Raw genomic sequence first — 22,753 nt, 5'->3', positions numbered from 1 at the left:
GCCGAAGCATTCTTGCTTTGGTTTGGTAATTCTGGCTGTTACAGTTTGATATAAAAAGCTGAGAGAATGCTTAAATATTCCACTTAATATTTACTGATAACTGTATATGACCCTTTACTTGATACACTATTGGAGTATTGAAAAATATTATAATTGTAATTGACACTGCTGGAGACTTTCAGCATGGTGAGAAAGAGATGAAACAATAATGAAATTTTGTTAAGCTATCCTGGCAGTATGAGAACTAGACAAAGTTTGAGCTCTAAACCATAGAGGCCGTGAGTTATGTTATTTTCTTCACATGTTATACCATGGAGAGTTAAAGCGGGTGATGATCACTTACTAATCTTGACTGTACCCTCTTTGGTAGAACTGGTTTCTGGGTGAGAACTTGAAGGTGGAAGTACTTAATTGAATGAAAATATTTTTTCATTGGTTTGAATTTATGAGATAGCAAGAGGGGAGGAAAGTTTGAAATGGTACATATTGACATGAATGACAATAAACTGTTTGGGGGCTATTACAGCAGATTTTATTCTCATGCACAAAGTAGGTACAGTCCAGTTTCAGTGAAAGGATGCTCCATTGGAGATGTGGGCAAGGTAGCCAGTAGAAGTAACTAGTGGAATCTCCCAGACAAGTCTAAGATCTAATGTTTGGAGGTTTTGTACTCTAGAGCTGCTCAGTGCTGTGTGATAGCCATTAGCCACTGGTAGTTATTTAAATAGCCACTTGTAGTTATTTATTTTTTTTTTTGCTTAAGTAAAATAAAGAAATTGATTATTTTGTAAAACAAAAACTCCAGATACAAGAAGCCTCAAGAGGTGATTAATTTAATGATTTATCAGTGTCTAAGATACATTATCCTTATTTATCTTCACTCTACAATCTTCCAAGGTAGATTCGTCCTAAGGTTGTTTTCCCTGTGGTTACCTCATGGCTGTAACAGCGCCAGGCAGAATTTATAGATGTCGTAATGATTCTTTGTTCAGACTAGCATCTATTACTTTGAATCTTTCTTGAAAAAACTTTCATAAGAGTGTAACAGTGTACAAGATTTCCACTGTGGGTAAATAGGTGATAAGGAGAGGAACCTGTTAGCTTAGTAAGTTGCTTTTATTCAAGAGTTAGAATTAATGTCTCACATGTTTAGCTATGCTGTGCCCCTTAGACATGGATTATACCCAAGGTCCTAAGCAGTCATTACTAAATGAGTGGTGGGGAGGTACAAGCCCTTAATTCTTCAGTGGCAAGTGGAGTTTTGAATCATCCATAAAAATCATTACATCTCAAGGTTAGGAGCGGAACTGATACAGATAAACTGATCCAACCACCTTCTGGTCTAATAATATAAAAATTCTGCAGGCCGTAAAGACTAATTCACAATTTAAATAAGGACATTTGATCATCCCTTAATGTATTATTTTCAATGAGTTTAATCTCAGCATTCAACTGATATAATTCTCAGGCTAAAAACTGAATGCTAAGATGTCAGGCAAAGTGAATTAAAGTTCTTAACATATTATGAACTCTTTAAATATTTTTTTTTTTTTAGTATCCTCCAGGAGTAAGTATTAAAAATGGTATCAATAGTGATAATGTTTTACATAGTGTTCCTGGATGAATGAAAAATTTGAATGTTTCAGTTTCATCTTTTGTTTCAGACAATACAATTTCATAGCTGTGCTTTTCTACCTATTATAACAGAAAAGGCATTTGCCACATATTATTTGCATATGCCTCAAATTGACTCTGCAAAGCCTAATATTCCATCAAATAACTTTAAAATTAGTCAGACAGCTTCAAGAGTTGAAACCAAATTCCTGATCAGCGTGGCTACCTAAGGAATTTCACAGACATTAGAGGGACTGTGGGATGACCACAATGACGTTTTAAGTGGGTTTGCTAAGTTTTATTTTTATCTCAGAGGGTGACGTGAACTCTAATGGAAAATAGTGGTAATTTCCTAGTTAGGTTTTTGGTAAAGATTAAAACACTTTTTACAACTTGTTTTGAGGTTTCGTATGACTGGTAAAATTGTGTAAAGCAGGAATTAATCCCCATTCCACAGATGCCATCCAGATTAAATCTATTTAAGAGAATGAACACATCATAGGGGACAGATCTAGGGATGGAATCCCAGCATTGAGGTCCTGTTTGGTCTCCAGTTAGTAAGACTGAGAAGCCTTAGGCTTTCCTCGCCAGTTAACTTTGTTAGTGTTTCAGTTGCAGTGTTTGGATATGGGTTTGAATGAACATCCCATTGAGGTGATGGGTTCTATTCTTTCAGATTACAGTCATATCAAGAGTGCAGCCTTTAAGAATCTATAGTAAAATATGCCAGAGTGACTTTAGTTGAGTTAATTTTTAACAGAGACCTATTATTCATTTTAGATCAAGATGGAAAGATTATCTGTCATGCAGTATAGCTTGCTTTTAGGGTCTTTCTCTATTTGTCCTTTTGTGGCTGGATTATTCATTAAGTGCAATGTCTTCAAGGTTCATCCATGTTGCATGTGTCCGAATTTTCTTCCTTTTTAAGGCTGGGAAAGATTTCATTGTAAATGTATACTACATTTTATTTATTCATCTGCTGATGGACAATTGGTCTGCTTCCATTTTTTGGCTAATGTTAATAATGCTTTGAACAAGGTTGTAAAACTTTTCTCTGCTCCATTTCTTTAGAGTATATACCCAGAAGTGTAATTGCTAGATCATATGGTAATTCTAAATGTTTAATTTTTTGAGGAATCACCATACATTTTTGATAGTAGCTGCATCATTTTACCTTCTAACGAGCAGTGTACAAGGGGTTTGATTTCTCCACATCATCATCAGTATTTGTTTTTTTCTGTTTTGTTTTGTTTTTGTTCAATAATATCCATTCTAATGGGCATGAAGTGGTATCTCATTGTGGTTTTCATTTACATTTCCCTAATCATTAGTAATGTTTAGTATCTTTTAATGTGCTTATTGGACATTTGTAGACCTTTTTTAAGAAATATTTATTGAAGTCCTTTTCTAATTTTTTTTTTTTTTGAGATAGAGTCTCGCTCTGTTACCTAGACTGGAGTGCAGTGGCGCCATCTTGGCTCACTGCAACCTCTGCCTCACAGGTTCAAGCCATTCTCCGCCTCCCAAGTAACTGGGACTACAGGCACGTGCCGCCACACCCAGCTAATTTTTGTATTTTTAGTAGAGACTGGGTTTCCCTGTACTGCCCAGGCTGGTCTCAAACTCCTGACCTAGTGATCCACCTGCCTCAGCCTCCCAAAGTGCTGGGATTACAGACGTGAGCCACTGCGCCCTGCTCCTTTTTTCATTTTTTAATTCAAGTTGTTTGCTTTTTGTTGTTGCATTTTAGGGATTTCTCATACATTCTGCATATATGATATATTCTTATCAGTATATGATTTGCAGATATTTTCTCTATTCTATGAGGTACTATTCATTCTGTTAATAGTGTCTTTTTAATATTAATGAAGTGTGTTTTATCTTTTTTTCTTTTGTTGCCTGTGCTTTTGATGTCTATCCAAGAAATTATTGACAAGTCTAGTGTCGTAAAGCTCTTCCCGTATGTTTTCTTCTAAGAGTTTTATAGTTTTAGCTCTTATGTTTAGGGCTTTGATGCATTATGAGTTAATTTTTTGTATATGATGTAAGGTAAGGGTCCACCTTCATTCTTTTTCATGTGGAGATCCAGTTTTCCCATTGTCTTGAAGTTTTCAAGACTATGTACAGTCAATTTTTTATCAACATGGGTAATGACTGGGAGTATGATGAAGAAGGAGGGCACACATTATCCCCCTAACCCCAAGTCACAGTTGAAGCAAAATTATACTCATGTTTCTATTATCCACCAATGGATTAGCTGATTTACCACAATAAATGCAGCAGGACCAGGTAGGTGCTCATTTCCCTGCAGTCTATATCATCAGGCAACTTTCACTCTTGTGCCAATAGTCAGCTCCCATAGCGAAGCTATTCTTAAGGCTGATCTACATGAAGAAGGGCAGATTCTGAAAATTTTGCCCTTGGGTCTTGCCCTTGTACCTGTTAGACCAGAACCATAGCTGACCTTTCTCTCTTCAGCCATTTTTAGGTTAGTAATGAGTGCTGTTCAACAGCTGTCTAATTTTAATTATAAACTTAATCAGCCTGGGTATAGTTGGGAATTGTATTTTGACAGAGATAGTAAAGATATTTTCATGGCATCTTGAGTTTTGAAAAAACTTCCATATACTATAACTCAAGTATAATGTACCTACTAGGAGAAGCCAGTATACCTGTTTCTGTGTCAGTGCTAAAGATAATGGGATGAGAAAAAAAAAAAAGGTAGAGTATGGAAATTGTCAGAAGTTGAGAGACAGTACAATTTAAGAGGTAAGAATATGGACTTTAAACTTAGAAAGAAGAAGGTTCTGACACTGTTTTACCATATATAAGGTGTTTGCCTTGAGCAGGTTTGTTGCCCAACTTGATTTGTTAAATGTTTGCATTCATCTATTTTCTGATCTGTATAGTGAGAATGATAATAACCAATGCTATGGGGTTGTGAGATTAAACAAGATGTCTATGTCAAGTGCTTTGCACAGTGGTAGGCCTGCTGTAAACACTCAGGAAAAGGGTGGTATTGATGAGGGGAGAAAATATAATATCCTGTTACAGGTTTGTTTAATTTGTTAAGGATCTTTATGTTCACTGAGAAGAGAGAGGAAGATGTATTCTAGAAGGAAATTTAACAATTCATACATCTCCTGGATTGGTTTTGTTTGTTTCTGCTTTTTTTTTCTTTCTTGTTTTTCTAACTGCTCCAGGTTGCTTCAGCTGGAGGATTGCTAACATTGCCTCTCTTGCTTCCTCTGTGGTATCAGTGTCAGTGATTTCCTGAGTGTTTTACTTTTTCATGGAGATTATCTTTGTAACAGAATAATTACTTATGAGATTTTCTTGCACCTATCCACAGACTTGGTTTTCATCTTTTTTTTAGACTTTTTCTCCTTTTTAAACTGCACACATGTGTATTCCTGTCACTGAACTCTTTTTATTAACTATTTAATATTTTTGTTGAAATATTTCTGAGCAATCTTCATAACTCTTGGCATTGATTTCTACCAGTGAGAAGAGGGGATGTCCTGGCAGCGTGGAGTGGTATCCGTCCCCTTGTTACAGATCCCAAATCTGCAGATACTCAGTCTATCTCCCGAAATCATGTTGTCGATATCAGTGAGAGTGGCCTTATTACTATAGCAGGTATGACATATTACTTCATTATTTTATTTTCTATTTTTTTATTGTTATAGGGACAGGGTCTCACCCACCACTAGGTGATTCTCCCACCTCAGCCTCCCAAAGTGTTGGGATTACAGGCGTCAGCCACTACACCTGGCTTTCTGTCTTGTAATTTGGATGTGCTTTAGATACGAGTTTGACTTAAATTGTCCTGCCAGAATCTTTTTTAACTTTATTGAACAAGGATTTTTTTTTTTTTTTTAGTAAAGTTTTACACAATGCCATGTTTGTTACAAACAACAGGAGAATTTTGTTATCGATAAGTTTGATAAATGGTTAATTATAAGAAAAATAAGGGCTGGCAACCTAATGAATTGTCTACCAACTTCTTTGTAGGTGGAAAGTGGACAACTTACCGGTCTATGGCAGAAGATACCATAAATGCTGCAATCAAAACTCACAATTTAAAAGCAGGACCAAGTAGAACAGTTGGGCTTTTTCTTCAAGGGGGTAAAGATTGGAGCCCCACACTCTACATTAGGCTTGTCCAGGATTATGGACTTGAAAGTGAGGTGAGTGTGCATTGCCACATCATTTTACTCTTTACCCAATCTTTCACTGTTGCTAGTAACAGAACTGGCAGCAATGATATGGTCTCCCTCATTGAGAGTTCCTTTTGCTAGGTACATTTCTGCCTGCCTATTGTGGAAGGAAAAAAAGATGATCTTACTTTGCTTTATTTGCCCAACAAGCAATTACACTTTATGAAATGTATTTTATTAAAACGTGGAGTTTATTTGGTTTGTTTCTAGTATGTAGGGCATCCCAAATTCTGTCTCAGGCATGAAGAAGGCTGTTCTTTAGAAGTGATACCAGGAGCAAAATGAAGCTGAAGCTTCATCAGTCATTGATACAGTGATGCATGTGTAAGAGAGTTAGTGCTGGCCTAAGCATTTGAAGGCCAAGTGGTTTCCTCCCACAAAATCAAAATCTAATACTCTCCGAGAGCTATTAGTTACAGGCTGTGAGAAAACTGACAAGATAAGCGTGTATGTTTTTTTGCTTTGTGCCTAGAAGGTATTGATATTCAAAGCGCCTGCCTAATGCAGCTCTGTTTCTCTAGGTGGCACAGCATCTTGCCGCCACCTATGGTGATAAGGCTTTTGAGGTGGCCAAAATGGCAAGTGTTACTGGCAAAAGGTGGCCTATTGTTGGAGTACGTCTTGTGTCAGAATTTCCATATATTGAAGCAGAGGTATGTGAATGGTCACATAGGAATTTCATGTCTGCCATGGGATACCATTTATCTGTTCATTTTCATCTTCTTTAAAAATTATATGTAGCTAAGTTTTAATGCACATGTGTCAGCTAAAACCTTGACAACTATGTCTTTCCAATACAGATCATTTTATTTATAAAATATTAATCTTAATTCTGAAGTGATATTGATAGTGGTAATAACGACATAAAATATAGATTTCTTTTTTCTCCATCAAACGATCTGTAATCGTGTTAATTCACAGTTGTCCCTTTTGTGCATTTGCAGCTCTTTAAGTTTGTACCACTCATGTCCTACCTACATATCTTGATGTGACAGTTTCTCAAAGATTTAAGTCTTGTTTCTCATCAAGCTTTCCAGTTTTGTGAAATCAGAGACCAGGCTTTGTATTTAGTTGTCATTCACTGTGCCTTAAAATATTGATGTCCAGTGAATATTTACTTGTTGATTGAATTCAGGGTTCCTATATTCTGGTTACTCTAAGACAAAAAACTGTACAGCCTAAAGAGGTGAGGTCATAACCTTTTGACACTCATCCTTTTCCTAGTCAGCTATGTAAATTAAAGTCCACATTGTGTATAAGCATAGAGAGGTAAGTGATGACTGTGGATGGTTAATGAGAAGTGATGCCGTTTTCACGTTTATGCCAGGTTCTATTCAGAAAAAGGCCTTAACTCTTGTTCAATTTTTGCCACTTTCCAAACCTCCTTTAGCAGGCAGACGGATAAATTCTGTGATGCCACTATTTGTCTCATGCCTGCTGGAGGACCAGAGAGATTAAAGAAAAATGTTACCTTTCTGAATCACAAATTTATTTATTTTTTTAATGAAACTTTATTTCTCATTTTCTAAAGAAAGGTCTCAACTAATAACTTTTCTTTAAACTCAGGTGAAATATGGAATTAAGGAGTATGCCTGTACTGCTGTGGATATGATTTCACGTCGCACTCGCCTGGCCTTTCTAAATGTCCAGGCAGCAGAGGAAGCCCTACCCAGAATTGTTGAACTGATGGGCAGGGAACTAAATTGGGATGATTATAAGAAACAGGTATTATATAGAAGTCTTTAAAACCACAATTCCCATTATAAACTTGGAACGGCTTAATTATCATAGTTTTTGATAACCTTAGATTTCTTACCAGTTTTTCTTTGTGTATGTTTAATATTGTTAGGCCTTAGGAAAATGGAAAGATATTCTTGTACCAAAATTTAGTTGTTTACGGAAAATCTCTTCTAGAAAACGTTCATAAATTTGTGGTCATAATTCCTAAAAAAGAAAGATAATATTGATTGTGGTATGGAAACTTTTCTGGTTTTCACTGAAAGCACTCTTAGAACATAATCAGTGAAATTCACACTCCTGCTAGTTTGCCTTTGTTAAGAAATGTGGCTTTTCTGCCTGAGCGCTAAATGCTTATTATTTGTGTCATTTGAGATTTTATATTTATATTCAAATTTTTGAAAGCCACTGATGCTCAGATGCACACACCCCCCGCAACATATATACATACATATATATGCGCACAAACACACATACCGGGTTGGGCTAAGTAGATCTTTATGTTTTTTAATTAACCCAAACTATTGTGTTATGCAGAGGGTAATGAAGCATATTTATATATTCATAAAATACTTTCTATATTCACTGGGTTCAGTTCCTTTCCTCCAGGATCTCTTGAACCCATTTCATTTAGGCACTTTTGCCACCACTTTACTGCATTGGCTCTGGTCAATCTCACCAGTAACCTCCATGTCACTCAATAAATTCGTTAACTTGAAGTCCTTGTTTTACTTGTCTAATTAGCAGCATATGACACAATTGATTCCCCTCTCCTTCTTGAACAATATTTTGCTTTCTGGAACACACCACCTCTCTTTGATCTCCTCTTACCTCCCCCAAACTGCTACTCCTATAGACTTTTCCATGTCATAAATGGCTATTCCATCTCAAGCCTAAACATTAGTATCATACTTTATGCATTCTCTTACACCCTATTTAAATACATCAGCATATCATGCCATATTTATCTTTAAATAACTATTTGAATTCAACCCTTTCCTTTAAAAAAATCATTTTCTTTTAAAATTTTTTAAACAAACACTTTGTGATGAAGTGAATTCAGCCGTTTCTTAACACATCCAACTGCCATCACCCTGATTCAGGTTACCGGTATCTGTCACATGGATTACTGTGATAGCTTCCCTCCTCTAAACTGGTATCCCTTTTTTAACAACTTCAGTAGTTAGTTTATTAATACATAATCCAGATCATTGGATATGTCAGTGTGAAATTCAGAGGGAAGGCTTGGGCTAGAGATAGAAATTTGAGTTGATATTTAAGCCATCAGACTGGATGAGATTATATAGGGAATTAATATAGTTAGATGATGAAAACAGTCCAAAGGCCAAGCACTGGAGCACACCAAAGTTTAGAAGCTTAGAAGATAAGGAGTATCCAGGAAAAAGAGAAAATAATAGCTAATGAGGTTAGAGGAGGTGTGAGAAGATGCAAAAGGGAGTGTTGACCTAGAAGGTAAGCAAGAAAGTATATCTTAGTTCATTTGGGCTGCTAGAACAGAAATACCATAGACTGGGTGGCTTAAACAACAAACATTTATTTCTTATGGTTCTGGAGGCTGAGAAGTCCAAGATCAAGGCATCAGTAGATTTGGGATTTGGTGGGGGCTTGTGTTCTGGTTTATTTGTATTGCTGTGTTCTCACATGGCATGAGTGAATGAACATTATTGGGCATCTGTGTTACATGCTGACAGTGCAAGGAAAGAATTGGTCACACGGCCTGTTTTTAAAGTATTCTCATTCTAATGTAGATTTCCAAAGATGGTTACATATCAGAGTCACCTGGGAAATGTGGGAGAAAAGGGCTTGACTTCAGGAGTTTCTTAATCCTGATCATGCCTTTGTCAGGGATAACATTTACCCCCATTTTATAGTTGAGAAAACAGGTTCACAAAGTAAGACTCTGTCAGAGTTTATACCAACAGTCAATTGTAAAGCAGGAATTGAAACCAGGTATTCTGATCCCAGAGCATAAGCTTTCTCCATCCTGTCTTGCTGCATCTCCATTAGCTCTACTGGTTTATAGCTATTGAGGTCTTGAGCTTTTGTTTGATTAACTAAAGCTCTGTACAGAGGCAACACAAGAATGAAACTTGCTCCTGTGCTTGTCAGTCCTTTTTTACCATATAGAAAGATTGGGGATAATGTGTTCTTCCAAAAATTATGGTTGGAATGATTTGAATATGCAGGAACATATTTTATGCTAGGAATTCAGTCTGTAGGAGGTAGGAAGGAGGAAGAAAATTCTGTAAACTGGTTGTGTTTGGCCCTACCAAGGAAGCTAGATTTAACTTCAGTTCGTATTTTATGAACAGATTTATGTTCTCAGAAATACTCTGCCATCCCCCTTAACAAAGTATCATAAATAAAGACCTAAAGCTATTACTCAGTATCTGAGATGTAAGAGTATTAATGAGAGCTATGGACAGTCTAAAGGGAACAAGGGAGAGGAGGAAAAAGAATTAAAAGGTTAGAAAGTTGGACTTCTAAGAAAAGGTTAAAAGCATTGGGATTATTTAACCTGCAAAAGTGAAAGAGGAACAAGGTGATAAATAACTCTCTGTAGATGAATTGTGCTTGTTTTTATCAGTCAATACTTAGTGAGTGACTTGTATACTGAACATTGCACCAAATATTTTAGGGGAATACTAAATAGCTCATAGTTTTAAGATTTTAAAATCTAATTGGGTTGTTATGACACATATATAGCTCTGACATTTATGCATATTTTCCAAAATTTGGAGAAATATTTAGAGAAACTGTTACTCAAGACCAAAATCTAACCAACTTGAAAGAACTGATTAGGGAAGAAAGCAGTGTCTGGGGGAGTTGGGGATTGTTAGAGGAGTTGGCAGGAATATTTAGAGAAAAAAAAACATTGCCAAATGGTATTCTGCGGGGTATAAATTAATATATGTGAAAAGATGACTACGTGGTCAAAAGAGTGTGAGAAATTCTGAGTTAAGCAAATAAAATCATTTCCTTTAGTGCAGATAACTTAGAACCTTTAAAATGGTTATGTATGTTTTCAGTTTCCAAAAGGGAACTTGTTTGGAGTCAGACCCAACTCTCACTTTTTGGGATAACAGGGTAGGAAGGGGGCTAGTACTTAGAACATATTTTGGGAAATGCTGCCCTGTAGGATTTGGTAAGGTAGGTTTTATCATGTTCAGACAAAAGATCCATTTTTCATTCAGAGACTATAAAGAGAAGACATTTAGTAGCCTGAGAGTCTCACAAAAAATATATATATTATTTTCAAAATTGCTTCCAATGAGGGGGAAAAAGGAGAGGCAGATGAAGACTTTGAGTGACTCTGATTAAAGCAAGCTGATAAATACCAAATGTAAAACAAATAGAAGACAAGTGCTCAGCAATGAAAGGCGCGATATCAGGAAAAATGTGGATATATATGAATAGTGTCAGGTATTGTTTGAGTGTTGGAGAAAAAACACTCAGGGCACCAAACATACTGTTAAAATATTGAAGAAAAAAAATAAGACCTAATCTAGATCATTGCTTAAGGTGACAGGCATCATATTCTTGAATGCTGGAAAGTAAGGAGGACTGTTCAATGTCCTTTTCCTTCTCTCTCCTTCTCCCTCTCAGTTTTTATGTGTGAAAAGAGTAAAATATAAATATTGGTAAGAATAAGTAGATATTGAAATAGGAGGCTATTCTGAATGAGTTTTATGCCAGTCCAGAAAAATTATACCTTAGAGTACTCAGAGAATTTGCAATTGTGATTCTCTTGCTTGGGATTAGCTTACTTTTGCTCTTTAAAATACTGTAGCAAATAGGAACAGGACCAGAAGACAGAAGGTAGGCAAATATAATATCGAATTTCAAAAACAAGAGGAAAGAAAAATATACTTTGCAACCTAGAAACTAATGATCTTGGCATTGATCTTGGGTGGTTTTCTAGATTCTGACATTTTAAGTTTATTTTATCAGCATTTATCAAGAAATAGTGATCACAGAAGCTAGTAAGGAATCACTTAGGCAAAATCATTTCAGACTCTCCTTTTTTCTTTTCTTTTTTTTGAGACAAGGTCTTTCTCTGTTGCCCAGGCTGGAGTGCAGTGATGATCACGGCTCACTCCAACCTCAAACTCCCAGGCTCAGATGATTCTCCCACCTCAGCCTCCTGAGTAGCTGGGACTACAGGCATGGGCCACCCTGCCCAACTAATTATTATTATTATTACTGTAGAGTCAGGGTTTTGCCATGTTGTCCAGGCTGGTCTAGAACTCCTGGGCTCAAGTGATCCACCTGCCTCAGCCTCCCATAGTGCTGGGATTATAGGCATGAGCCGCCACACCAGCCCTCATTTCCTTTTTAGATAGAGCAAGCAGATTTTTAGATTAGGGAATTTTGATTCTATAAAGCATTTTAGAAAGCCCCATGTTATATCTGTAAAAGTGGTGGATTTGTAACAGCTTAAATCACCAGTGTTGGCCTCAGAAGAGGTCTCTGGTATTAAGTCATAAGCACCTTGTCCTGGATCTTGACCTAGTCTACCTTGATTCAAGTGGTTAAATTACAATGTTGATGGCATGCATCTTTGATGTACCAGTAACAAGATACCGGAGGGAGAGTGAATGTTTGATGATGGATTGAAACAATGGGTGAAATTTCATTAGATATAATTTAATAGAGATAAATGGCAAACCTTACATTAGGTAGGAAAACAACTCTATCCATTCAAGATAGATTTGACAAGGCTTAACAATAGCACATGTGAAAAAGAAATATGGTTTTAGTTAACTGGGAATGCATAGCCGTTAACAGTGGACCATGGCTGCCCCCAAATCCAATTGCAATCTTAAGCTGCATTAATAGAAATCATATATCTAGATTGATGATGCTGATAGTTACTCCCTTCTAGGTACTTGCCAGATCTCTGTTGCAGTGTTGTATTTTGTTCTGATAATTGCATTACATGACAAACTGGTTGTGGTCTGGAAAAAATTATACAACATGGTATAGAGATTTGAAATAATGTTTTATATAGTAGTTCTAGACTAAAAGAAAACTCTAAGGAGGAAAGCACATGATACTATCTTTAAATACTTGTTAAGCTGTGATACAGAAATAAATTAAAAAGAAACACTCATTAGGTTTGTTTTACTGTAGGAAAGATCTGTTAATCCCCCAAAACTAGAAGAATTGCAAGGAGGTGGATTTAATCTCCCTGTAAAACCTTCTAATAATTGGAGCCATCCCTCTATGAGCAGCTTTCAGTTGTATAAGTTACCTCCCGATGCTAGAGTTTAGACAAAGGCTTTATTCTTCCGTTTTTGGAATGTTATAAAGGAAATGTGAGATAAGGGAAGGACATTGAGTACCCTTTGTGAAAAATATCTTCCAGCTTTGAAATTCCATAATTCCTTGCTTGATGGAAGTGAAGGGCCATAAATCGAGAAAGAAATCGTTGTTGCAGGGAAGCATCAGAGATGGCATTTCCAAGGAGATGGATTTTGAACAAGTTGTGTAGAAAATGGCTGGGTAAAAGTGGTAGAACAGCAAAATAATTTTATTTATGACAACTGGTGGATTTTCTTGTGTGAAAAGAAAAATCTGCCAGCGAAAAATGGCCTAGGAGTTGGAGACTTCACAGATAAATTTTGTATATGAAATACATGTGCACACACACACCCAAACACACTTTTAAATTTACTTTTTAAGCTGGGAGAATTATTTCATGTTGATAATTTTTTATTTTGTTATTTAAGAACATGAAGGAGGAATATTTTTAGTATCTATATCCTAAGACAAAGGAAAGTAGGAAAGGAATAATTTCAGAAAAAAATCTGATAGCTGGGCACAGTGGTTCACACCTGTAATCCTGGCATTTTGGGAGGCTGAGGCAGGGGAATCACTTGAGCCCTGGAGTTCAAGACCAGCCTAGGCAATATAGGGACACCCCTTCTCTACCAAAAAAAAAAAAAAATTAGCCAGGCATGGTGGCATGTGCCTATAATCTCAGCCACTTGGGAGGCTGAAGCAGGAGCATAGAGCCTGCAAAGTAGAGGGTGTAGTGAGCCATGATTATGCTACTGCACTCCCGTCTGGGCAACTGAGCAAGACCCTGTCTCAGGAAAAAAAAAAAAAAGTTTGTCTTCTCAAGAAAAAAACAATAAGGGGTCCTGTCACCAACATAACCAAACACATATAAACACATTTCATGCAAGTGTATGCGTCATTGTTCCATTTTCTTCATTTCACTTCACACTGGCACTGTTCTTCGAACCAGAATTTGGTTCACAAGATCCTTTGATGGGAAGTTGGGAAATTTAAGACTTGTTCTAGGTTATACTAAATAACAGTCAGTTTCAGCATCTCAGTGGTTCATCGCAGCAAGCATTTCTTTTTCACTCACATTACATGAAGTCTGCATGTTAGCTGCTGTGGCTCTTCTCCATATTCCAGATTGGCTTCAGATCTCATCTGAAATGTGCCCTTCTTATGGCACAGGAGTAAGAGAGGCTAAGCAAAACTCTCAACTTACCATGAAAGCTTTTACTCAAAAGTAGCACATATCATACCTATTCATGTTGCACTGGCCAAAGTAAGTCACATGGCCAGCTCACATCAATGTGATTGAGAAGTATATGTGTGGCGGATAAGACTGTGTGTGTGTGTGTGTGTGTGTGTGTGTAACATACATATGAGAACAGAGAGACTTGTGAACAATGTATGCTACAATAGAGTCATTTTAGATGGGAGAGTGACATGATGAAAACTATGAAAGACAGTATTTGCAGCAACAGTTAGTATTAATTGACACTGGGGACACTGGAAACAGGAAGAGTAAATTGAGGATAGCTTATTTATTCTCATGACTCTATAATTTCACCTAACTATCAGAATCTCTGTGGCAAAATTTCAGCATAGCTAATCTCGTAAGATAAACCTTCTCACTTCATGTCACATTATAGTAGTTGTTCAGATCCAAGATATCTTCACCTTTCATTACGTTTTTGTCACCAAACTGCAATAATTTGATTCTGTAGATTTTGTCTGTCAGTTTCATGTAAGAATACTCAGCAGTAAAAAGAAATAAAATATTAAAGCATGCAGCAACATGAATGAATCTCAGAATCATCATCCTATGTGAAAGCAGTCAAACACAAAAGACTCCATACTGTATGAAACCTTTTATATAAGAAATTCCAGAAAAGGCAAACTCTGGTGACAAGAAGCCAATCAGTGTTTGCTTGGGGTGAGAGATCATGGGAAGGGATCAGCTGCAAAGGGACATGTGGAAAGTTTAGGATGATGGAAATGCTGTAGATCTTAATCATGGTAGAGGGTGCATTTTATTGAATACAAATTATACTTTAGTAAAACTAGAAGAAGTAAAAAAAATTGTGCTGGTTAGATAAGTGAGGATCAACTTTATGAAGATCAAAAGAAAAAAGGAGGAAGAAAATCAATAATCCTTTCCATAAATTGAACTTTGTGTGTATCTCTGTTTTAGGAACAACTTGAAACAGCCAGGAAGTTTCTATATTATGAAATGGGCTATAAATCTCGATCAGAACAGTTAACAGATCGCTCTGAAATTAGCCTACTGCCTTCAGACATTGACAGGTACTTACATTAAGTGTCTATCTTTCTCTCTCTCTCTTTTTTTTTTGACTATGTAAGTATATTTTTTCATTATTTAATCTTGTGTTCCAGGTATAAGAAGAGATTTCATAAATTTGATGCCGACCAGAAAGGCTTTATTACCATTGTTGATGTTCAGCGAGTATTAGAGGTAATTTTCTTTGGTTTGATGTCAGCCTCTGACTCTAGAAGAAAATAAAGATGGTAGTAGATGTTTTTCTCATCTAGTGTTTTTTACAAGTAATATTTTATAATTTTTAAAAGATTAGTAACATTAGTAAATGTATATGCAAATTTTTTTTTTTTTTCGAGACACAGTCTCACTCTGTTGCCCAGGCTAGAATGCAGTGCTGCATGATCTTGGCTCACTGTAACCACCGCCTCCTGGGTTCAAGCAATTCTCCTGCCTAGCTTGCTGAGTAGCTGGGACTACAGTTGTGCGTCACCATGCCTGGCTACTTTTAAAAATATTTTTTGCAGAAATGGGGTTTCACCATGTCTGCCAGGGTGGTCTCGAACTCTTGACCTCAATTGATCTACCTGCCTCGGCCTCCCAAAGTGCTGGGATTACAGGCATGAGCCACCGTGCCCAGCCAAAGCATATGCATTATTTTTAATCAAACTGTATTATTCTGTGCTTTTCTTTTACTTAGAGTATCAGTGTCCAGATGGATGAAAATACACTCCATGAAATTCTAAATGAAGTTGATTTGAATAAAAATGGACAGGTTGAACTCAATGAATTTTTGCAGGTGAGTTGTGCTGAAAGGAAACAAGGATATTTGCTTTTATCTTTTGTTTGCTGTGATTGTAAATTCATGTTCAAGAATGGATATTTAAGTCCACACAATTGTCACTTTACTCTGAAGAAGAAAGCTCAAAGCCAACAAAGGTTGGTATGTCTGCCCTCAAGTGTAAGGCTCGACTTTGGTGCATGTTCTTTTTCTTTTTTTGTATAAGAAACATTTTGTTATGTTAGGCAATTTAGATTAAATCCAAGAGTTATTTATGGCTTAAAGGGTTGAATATGAAGCATGCTTTTTAAAGGCGTATGCCATGACATATCACTGTTGGACTTTTCTCTACCTACTTCATAAGAGACAACACAAGATTTCTAATCTATTATGTAGAAAGTTTTAAAAAGTATGGTTGTATTCACTAATGAATCATAGTGAATGATAGTGAATCAATGAATTTGAGAATTTAGTGATTAGATTATGGCATTATAAAGAAGGAGAAAAACATAAGGAAGGAAACTTGTACTTTGGGGTCAAGACCATATAATTTAAATATTTCCATTTCTAATTGTTAATTTATCCATTGTTTAATCTTACTAATCATGCAGGAAATAAATTTTGTTGCTTTAACTTCAGACTGGATGCTACATATCATTTCTTAAAAGAAATTTCAACCAAACCCATACATTATTTGTAGCCATCCATATGACACTGATCATATGAAGAATGCATTGGTTTCCAAGCAGCTAGGTTTTTATCTGTAGTGCTTCTTGGGCAGGTATTTCAAATGAATGCCAGGTCTTGCTTGCACCATGGCAATGATGAATGCTGAACATGAAATAAATTAATGCTGGGGATTTTGGTCACTGTCAGCCCTTTCTTCACTGTGTCAAGTTAAACAAACAAGATCAAGGCAAAGGAAATGGTAATTGTCTCTCTGGAGATGAGCTGCAGATAAGAGCATTGTTGAATCTAAATGCAGAAAATTTTCACAGGTTGTGTCCAGCATTACAAAAAAGAATGTTTGGTTCTTTAGCTTACTGTTTAACTAAATACACATTTTAAATCGAATTTAAAATTTATGCTTGAGAATTAAACACCACTTAATGCATTTTTCTGGTGTGTAGTTTTTCTGGAGAATATTTTATTGTTGGCCTCACAATGTTAGAAAACTTTTCTTCAAAGAAAATGGCCTGTGCTTCATTTCATATGTGTTGTAAATAAACAGCAGAATTTAGAGTTGAAAGACATGGTGCTTTAGAAACAATAAGAATCTGATTTTATGAATATGCTGTGTGGTTTAGGTTTTAAGCAATTTTCTTGAATGCAGTTGAGTTAAAAACAAGATAATTTAAACTATCTGCATGTTTTCTTGTAGAGTTTTTTTTAATAATTGAGTATTTTTTGTCCAATTCCAAATGAAAGAGACTATTTATGCTTCTACGGAGAACAAATACACAGTATCATTTTCAATTTTAAACTGCTGACCATATTTCTCATGAAATATATTCACACCCAAATTTTATTTTTTTTCTTGTGATATGGTTTCTAGATACATGTAGTATTTGAGTAAAACTTTGAGTTTTTAGAAGTTGGCACATCATATACCGTCTATAGCTTAAAAACCCTCTAGCTTTGTCAGTTTTGTTAGCTCTAACAAACTTTGCAGATCTTCCTGGAATCAGAGACAAAGCAATAAACAATAAATTGTTCTGTCTTTAGATGTCAGTATTCCTTATGTTATACCATTCCTCAGATGTAAAGTATATTTGGAGGGTTTTTGTTTCTTTTTTTCAAATATTTTGCTCTTCTGAAGACTAAGAGCCCACATTTATCCCATTAAATATCTTTTTTGAATATAGATATGGTTTTTCAATAATCTTCACAGAAAGATCACTATAGATATCACATGGTTATATGACTTTATTTCTAGGTCTGGGCTTTAATGACACTTTTGCATGTAAGAGTCCATCTCTAATAAGCAATAGCTTGTGAAACAGCTTTTAATAAGGTCATGAAATTCTCATCCAGCCCCTTGGCAGATGTCTCTGACTCTTATTCAGAGCTCTTTTTAAGGAACATGTCTCTATAGACTAAAAGCTATAACCCTAAAAATATTTTGAGAATTTATATACATGCATAGATACATCACACACACACATATATATAATGTATATATGTATATATGATGTGTGTATGCATGTGTGTATATATATGATGAATAGCTAAATCTGTTCTTTTTAAAGTAAATAAATAAAAAAGATTGGGGAAGTGAGATCAAGAAAAGCAAATAGTTGAAACCACATCAAACTTGAAAAGGAAAAAAATCCCTATGCTCATAATTGCAAAGTGCCTTCCAGATTAAAGGCCTTTGCCCGCTGCCTGCATGTAATTTCAAGACTAATTCTGATTTTATCCATTGGATAAAAATGAATTAGCTAAAATCTGGGCTGTGGAGTGCTTTTAATTCTTAAGGTAGATCTCTGGGTCCATTTTCAAGGAATTAAATGTAAATTACATTAAAAAGTCTTTAAGGAATTTGGATTTAGAGGACTTGAAGTTATCAAGTACAGTAACATTAAAAAAGGGTAGATAAATATAGGTCATAGTTTGTCGTTGTTCAATCCCTGAGATTCCTTTTTAAGATTTTAAATGGAATTAAAGATCCAATATTTGAAGTTGCTTTAAAAAAAAGTGCCTTGAGCACATTAAAGGACGAAAAATGATGCATTACGATTTGCTTTTAGAGGCAGGCTGATTCACTAGGTGGATGTAGGTTTTGCAGCAGTGGTGAAATGCCTGCCCCTTCCCCTCTTTGAGAAATGTTTAAAAATTATACTCTTCTTATCTGAGCTGTAGTACTTGTTAAGATTTTTGATGGAGCACTTAATTACCTCTGCCTGCTGCAGTGCCAACCATTATAATGCCATGAAGAAGAGTGTAAGCTGGCCTGTGTTCTGAATCTGTTGCATATTTTCTCTTTAAGCTGATGAGTGCTATTCAAAAAGGAAGGGTATCTGGAAGCCGGCTTGCTATACTAATGAAAACTGCAGAAGAGAACCTCGACAGAAGAGTTCCAATTCCAGTGGACCGTAGTTGTGGAGGATTGTGAGTCTGGGCAGTAAATCCACAGCCAACAAACATAGGAACGACAAATCACCACGTAACAACCAGAGATGACTGAACCCACTCTAAAATAATGAATGTCGATAGCTGCCTTTTTTAACACTAGAAAACATTCAAAACTTTAGGGTGTTGGTGTATTTGCCAGCTTTATTTGCTGTACTTTATTTATATTTGCCATTCAGTCTAGCTTTTAAGTGTATTTTATTCTTTTTCTCATTTTCAATACACATTAGTTTTGCATATATTTTGTGACCTGTTAGACTTGACACATTCCCTTTTTGTTTATTCCTTTATCCTAAATCAATTCTAAAAACAGAATATTTTGGTGAAAATTGAGAAAAGAAGCTGGAGAAATTTTGTGACATGCATTAGACAGCATGTATTATTAAAAAGAGTTACCTATTGAAATGATAGTGTTTGTGGAGATTTCTCAGCCCCATCTTCCTCCAGCTTGTCTACCTTCCTCATGCAAACAATATTGCACATTTTTGTATCTAGAACATGACTGGCTAACTGGAGAGGGAAGGAAAAGTTTAGATCTGGTTACAGGAGCAAGTCTTAAAGAGAAACTCTGAAAGCTTCCAGAATCACAGGTATAAGATAAGGATAGCATTGACATTTGCTGGGAGTTACAGTGATAGTTTCATCTCAGCAGTTCGTTTTTTTCTTCAGTCACTGCTGGTTTTCTTTGACTATCATAGTTGCCAGGAAGATCCTTGCTTTTCTTACTTTAAAACCAGCTTTAAGTGGCAATTTGGATTTAATGGGATGAGACCAAATTTATCTAATTATTACAGTAGTAATACATTTAAGAGTTAAAAAGGTGTTTTTATATATCCACATATGATAACAAAAGATTCAATTCCCAAGCCTAAATTTTGAAGCATGTGGTATTGTCAAATCTAGCTTATCATCTTTTTTGGGGGGGCACTTGCAACCATAGTAAAGGAGGATAGAATAGACTTTAGTTAACTTTAGTTATATGTAAAATAAGGCACAAACCAGTTTCCAATGTCATCATGGTTGCTTAAAGTCTTTCCTCTTCTGTACTCCATGGGAATATTCTCAATAAAACAAAAATAAAAATGGAAAAATAACCACTCCCTCCCACCCCCCTACACACACGCTCACACACACACACACACACACGAGTCCAAAGCAAAAGTCACTGTGTATTGGATTTATCAAGTAATGCAATTTGGGATGCTTCTGCTATATTTTGGTGGCATTTTAACTAGTTATCTGAATGTTTATTAATCAAACTTCCTCTTGTGAAGTTAACTACTTACTTTTTTGTTGTTGTTGTTTTAACATCAGGTTCTGTATCTAATAGGAGACGTAACACTTTATTTCATGGCAGGTTTTTATTGCACAGACTTGAAGTCTTAGTTTTTTAAACTGGTACATAGAACACTTTTGTGCTGTTATTTCTATTTATGTCAACACTGCAGAGTATCTTTATGCCTTATTCAGTGGATTCTGAGCCTGTATGTCACAATGTAAACACTGGAGGTTCACTCACCTACGCACCCACCCACCACCTCTGAAACAAACAGAAACTGCTGAGAAAGACAGCATCTTAGCTCGTTTTGTTTTTAAATGAAGTTTTAGACGCTTGCCACTTCCTAAAGGAAAACCTAAAACAGAGCAAGTAATGCTCCCAGGTATCACTGTGAACTTTTTTCTTTCGAAGTGTGAATTTTTACACTGGCTTTTTCATTTTTTTAAAGTAAATGAAAGCTTGTGGCTTTACAATTTAGTGTTTTTTTCTATCTAGACAATAAATTTCATTGTTTAGAAGCCAGTGACACTTAATAGGTAGATGAATTGTCCTTTAAAATATCCCAGATGATATACACAGTATGGTACATATGTGCTCTCTTTCTTTTTCTCTCTTTCTCTTTCTAGTTAGATCAAGATAACGATGACTTGTATCCTCCCTGATTCCGTTACAGTAGGGACCGGGCTTAGAACCTGACTGGCCCGGGCAGATCTGTTTGTTAAACAGGCCTTGTTTGTGCATGCTTTGCTATGAATGAAGTTCCTTTAAGGACAAAGAAAAGCACACTTTTCTTCTTTTGAGCATATCTGTTTTGACTTAAAATCTGCTAACTTCTAAAACATACAGTCCTTCACCAATCCCAGAGACTCATTTGGAAATGAACTGATTTCAAGCCGTTACCATGAATAAAGCACCCCAGCATTTTGTATAAGTTCTTAATTAAACCTGTACAGCTTCTTTACCTGATTTGAGAAGGGTGGGAATAAGCTTCTTCAAAATTCATTCCAAGCACAAAAGAAATTTTTCCCCTTTGCATATAAACTTGATATCAGTTGATTTTGTTGGGGTTGGGGTTGGTATGCAGGGATTGCCTTTTATTATCAAGTGATTTATTTCAAGAGCCTTTAAGGGGATTCAGGTGAAGGAACCCCCATCTGTGCTGGAGAGTTGGATACTCCTTTAAATAGCCCCCACCACAGCCATAACGATGATGATAATGCTGGATTATTTGTTAGGCCAAGGTTGTCTGCCTCATATCCATCATGCTGTTTGCAATATTCCTGCTTTCAATCAATTTATACTGAGTGTAACTTTAGGATTTCTGCTATTAAATGCATGCTCCCTATTCTGCTTCAGTCTCTGGCTTTGCTTTGTTTGTTTGAAAATTTGTAGCTTCCTCTTTTGTACAACAGAAAACTCATTCTCACTTTTACTAAATATGCTGTAAAAGTCATCATTGATTTTATTTTTCTCTTATGTATCCATAAAAATTTTTGGCATATGAATGTAATATTAAAGCTAATAATGCTGTAACTTGCAATGTTTGCATCATGTCAAACTTTTTTAAGGAGTGAAAAAGACCTACTATGTTTTTAAAGAATAGCAAGTGTAAGCTCAATACTAGAGTGGATATACACACTGCATGTTTTTATATGTGGCACTTTTATGTATTGTGTTGGGTTATTGTTCTAGATTGGACTGTTAAATACTATGTTTGAGGCTGGGTTGTCATTTTTATAACTGTCTTGGTGTTTTATGGCCATTATTTATTACTTTTGATATACAGAATGAGCTGCATGCATTTATAGAGCAATAAGAGGATGTATTTAATGTGCCTTGTTTTTAACTGAATAAGAACTGGAAGCATGAATCAATAAAACTGATTAAAATGGTCCATTTGCTAGCATTTTGATGTTACTTACAGTCAGACAAATAACTTTGATAACTGTTGAAGTTTAACAAAGTTTGAAAATATTTTTACAAACTGTATTTTTGATGACACAAAAGTGAAATATCTACACAGACAGATGTAATTTTATAAGACTGCCAGAATTATCTGTATTAATTTGTTGCTGTAGCCTTTAGGGCATGACTTCTATATTTGTACAATCCTATTCTAAAATTACATTCATCCTATTACAACTCAGTTGAATTCTTTTTTCCTTTTCTTTCTTTCTCTCTCATTTTTTTTTTTTTTTTTTTTTTTATCAACCAGAGCCTTTCAGCCTAAGCGTTCCCGGCACACTGATGAATTTTATCATAACTAAAATCAATAGAAATGAATGGGAAAGATTACATAATCCATTTTGATCATCTTACGTGTCAAGTTAGTGCAGGGTTGCCAAGTGTTGATAAATGCTCTGACAGAAAAAAATGCTATATATTTTCATTGTCAGTAAATCAGT

At 35.7% G+C, this 22,753-nt stretch overlaps 1 protein-coding gene across 4 annotated transcripts in view; it reads left to right on the top strand.

The window, feature by feature from the left end:
• The window catches only part of GPD2 (glycerol-3-phosphate dehydrogenase 2), a 148,863-nt gene extending 126,621 nt beyond the window's left edge, over positions 1-22,242 (top strand). For 3 of the 4 annotated variants that reach the window (XM_012454904.2, XM_012454903.2, XM_012454905.3), the window contains exons 10-17: positions 5,119-5,253; positions 5,629-5,804; positions 6,356-6,487; positions 7,401-7,559; positions 15,073-15,185; positions 15,276-15,354; positions 15,857-15,955; positions 18,927-22,242. In XM_012454904.2, coding sequence (XP_012310327.1) covers positions 5,119-5,253; positions 5,629-5,804; positions 6,356-6,487; positions 7,401-7,559; positions 15,073-15,185; positions 15,276-15,354; positions 15,857-15,955; positions 18,927-19,052 — 1,019 coding nt within the window. In that variant the 3' untranslated portion in view covers positions 19,053-22,242. The remainder of the gene's footprint in view (positions 1-5,118; positions 5,254-5,628; positions 5,805-6,355; positions 6,488-7,400; positions 7,560-15,072; positions 15,186-15,275; positions 15,355-15,856; positions 15,956-18,926) is intronic. The other variant, XM_012454906.3, reaches the window with a different exon arrangement.
• Positions 22,243-22,753: the final 511 nt, after the last annotated feature.

This window comes from Aotus nancymaae, unplaced genomic scaffold (genome assembly GCF_030222135.1).
Source record: "Aotus nancymaae isolate 86718 unplaced genomic scaffold, 86718_ANA_hifiasm-v0.15.2.pri h1tg000029l, whole genome shotgun sequence".
NCBI lineage: Eukaryota > Metazoa > Chordata > Mammalia > Primates > Aotidae > Aotus > Aotus nancymaae.
Note: the sequence above shows the minus strand (reverse complement) of the source record. Positions and strands in the feature narration are given on the sequence as shown.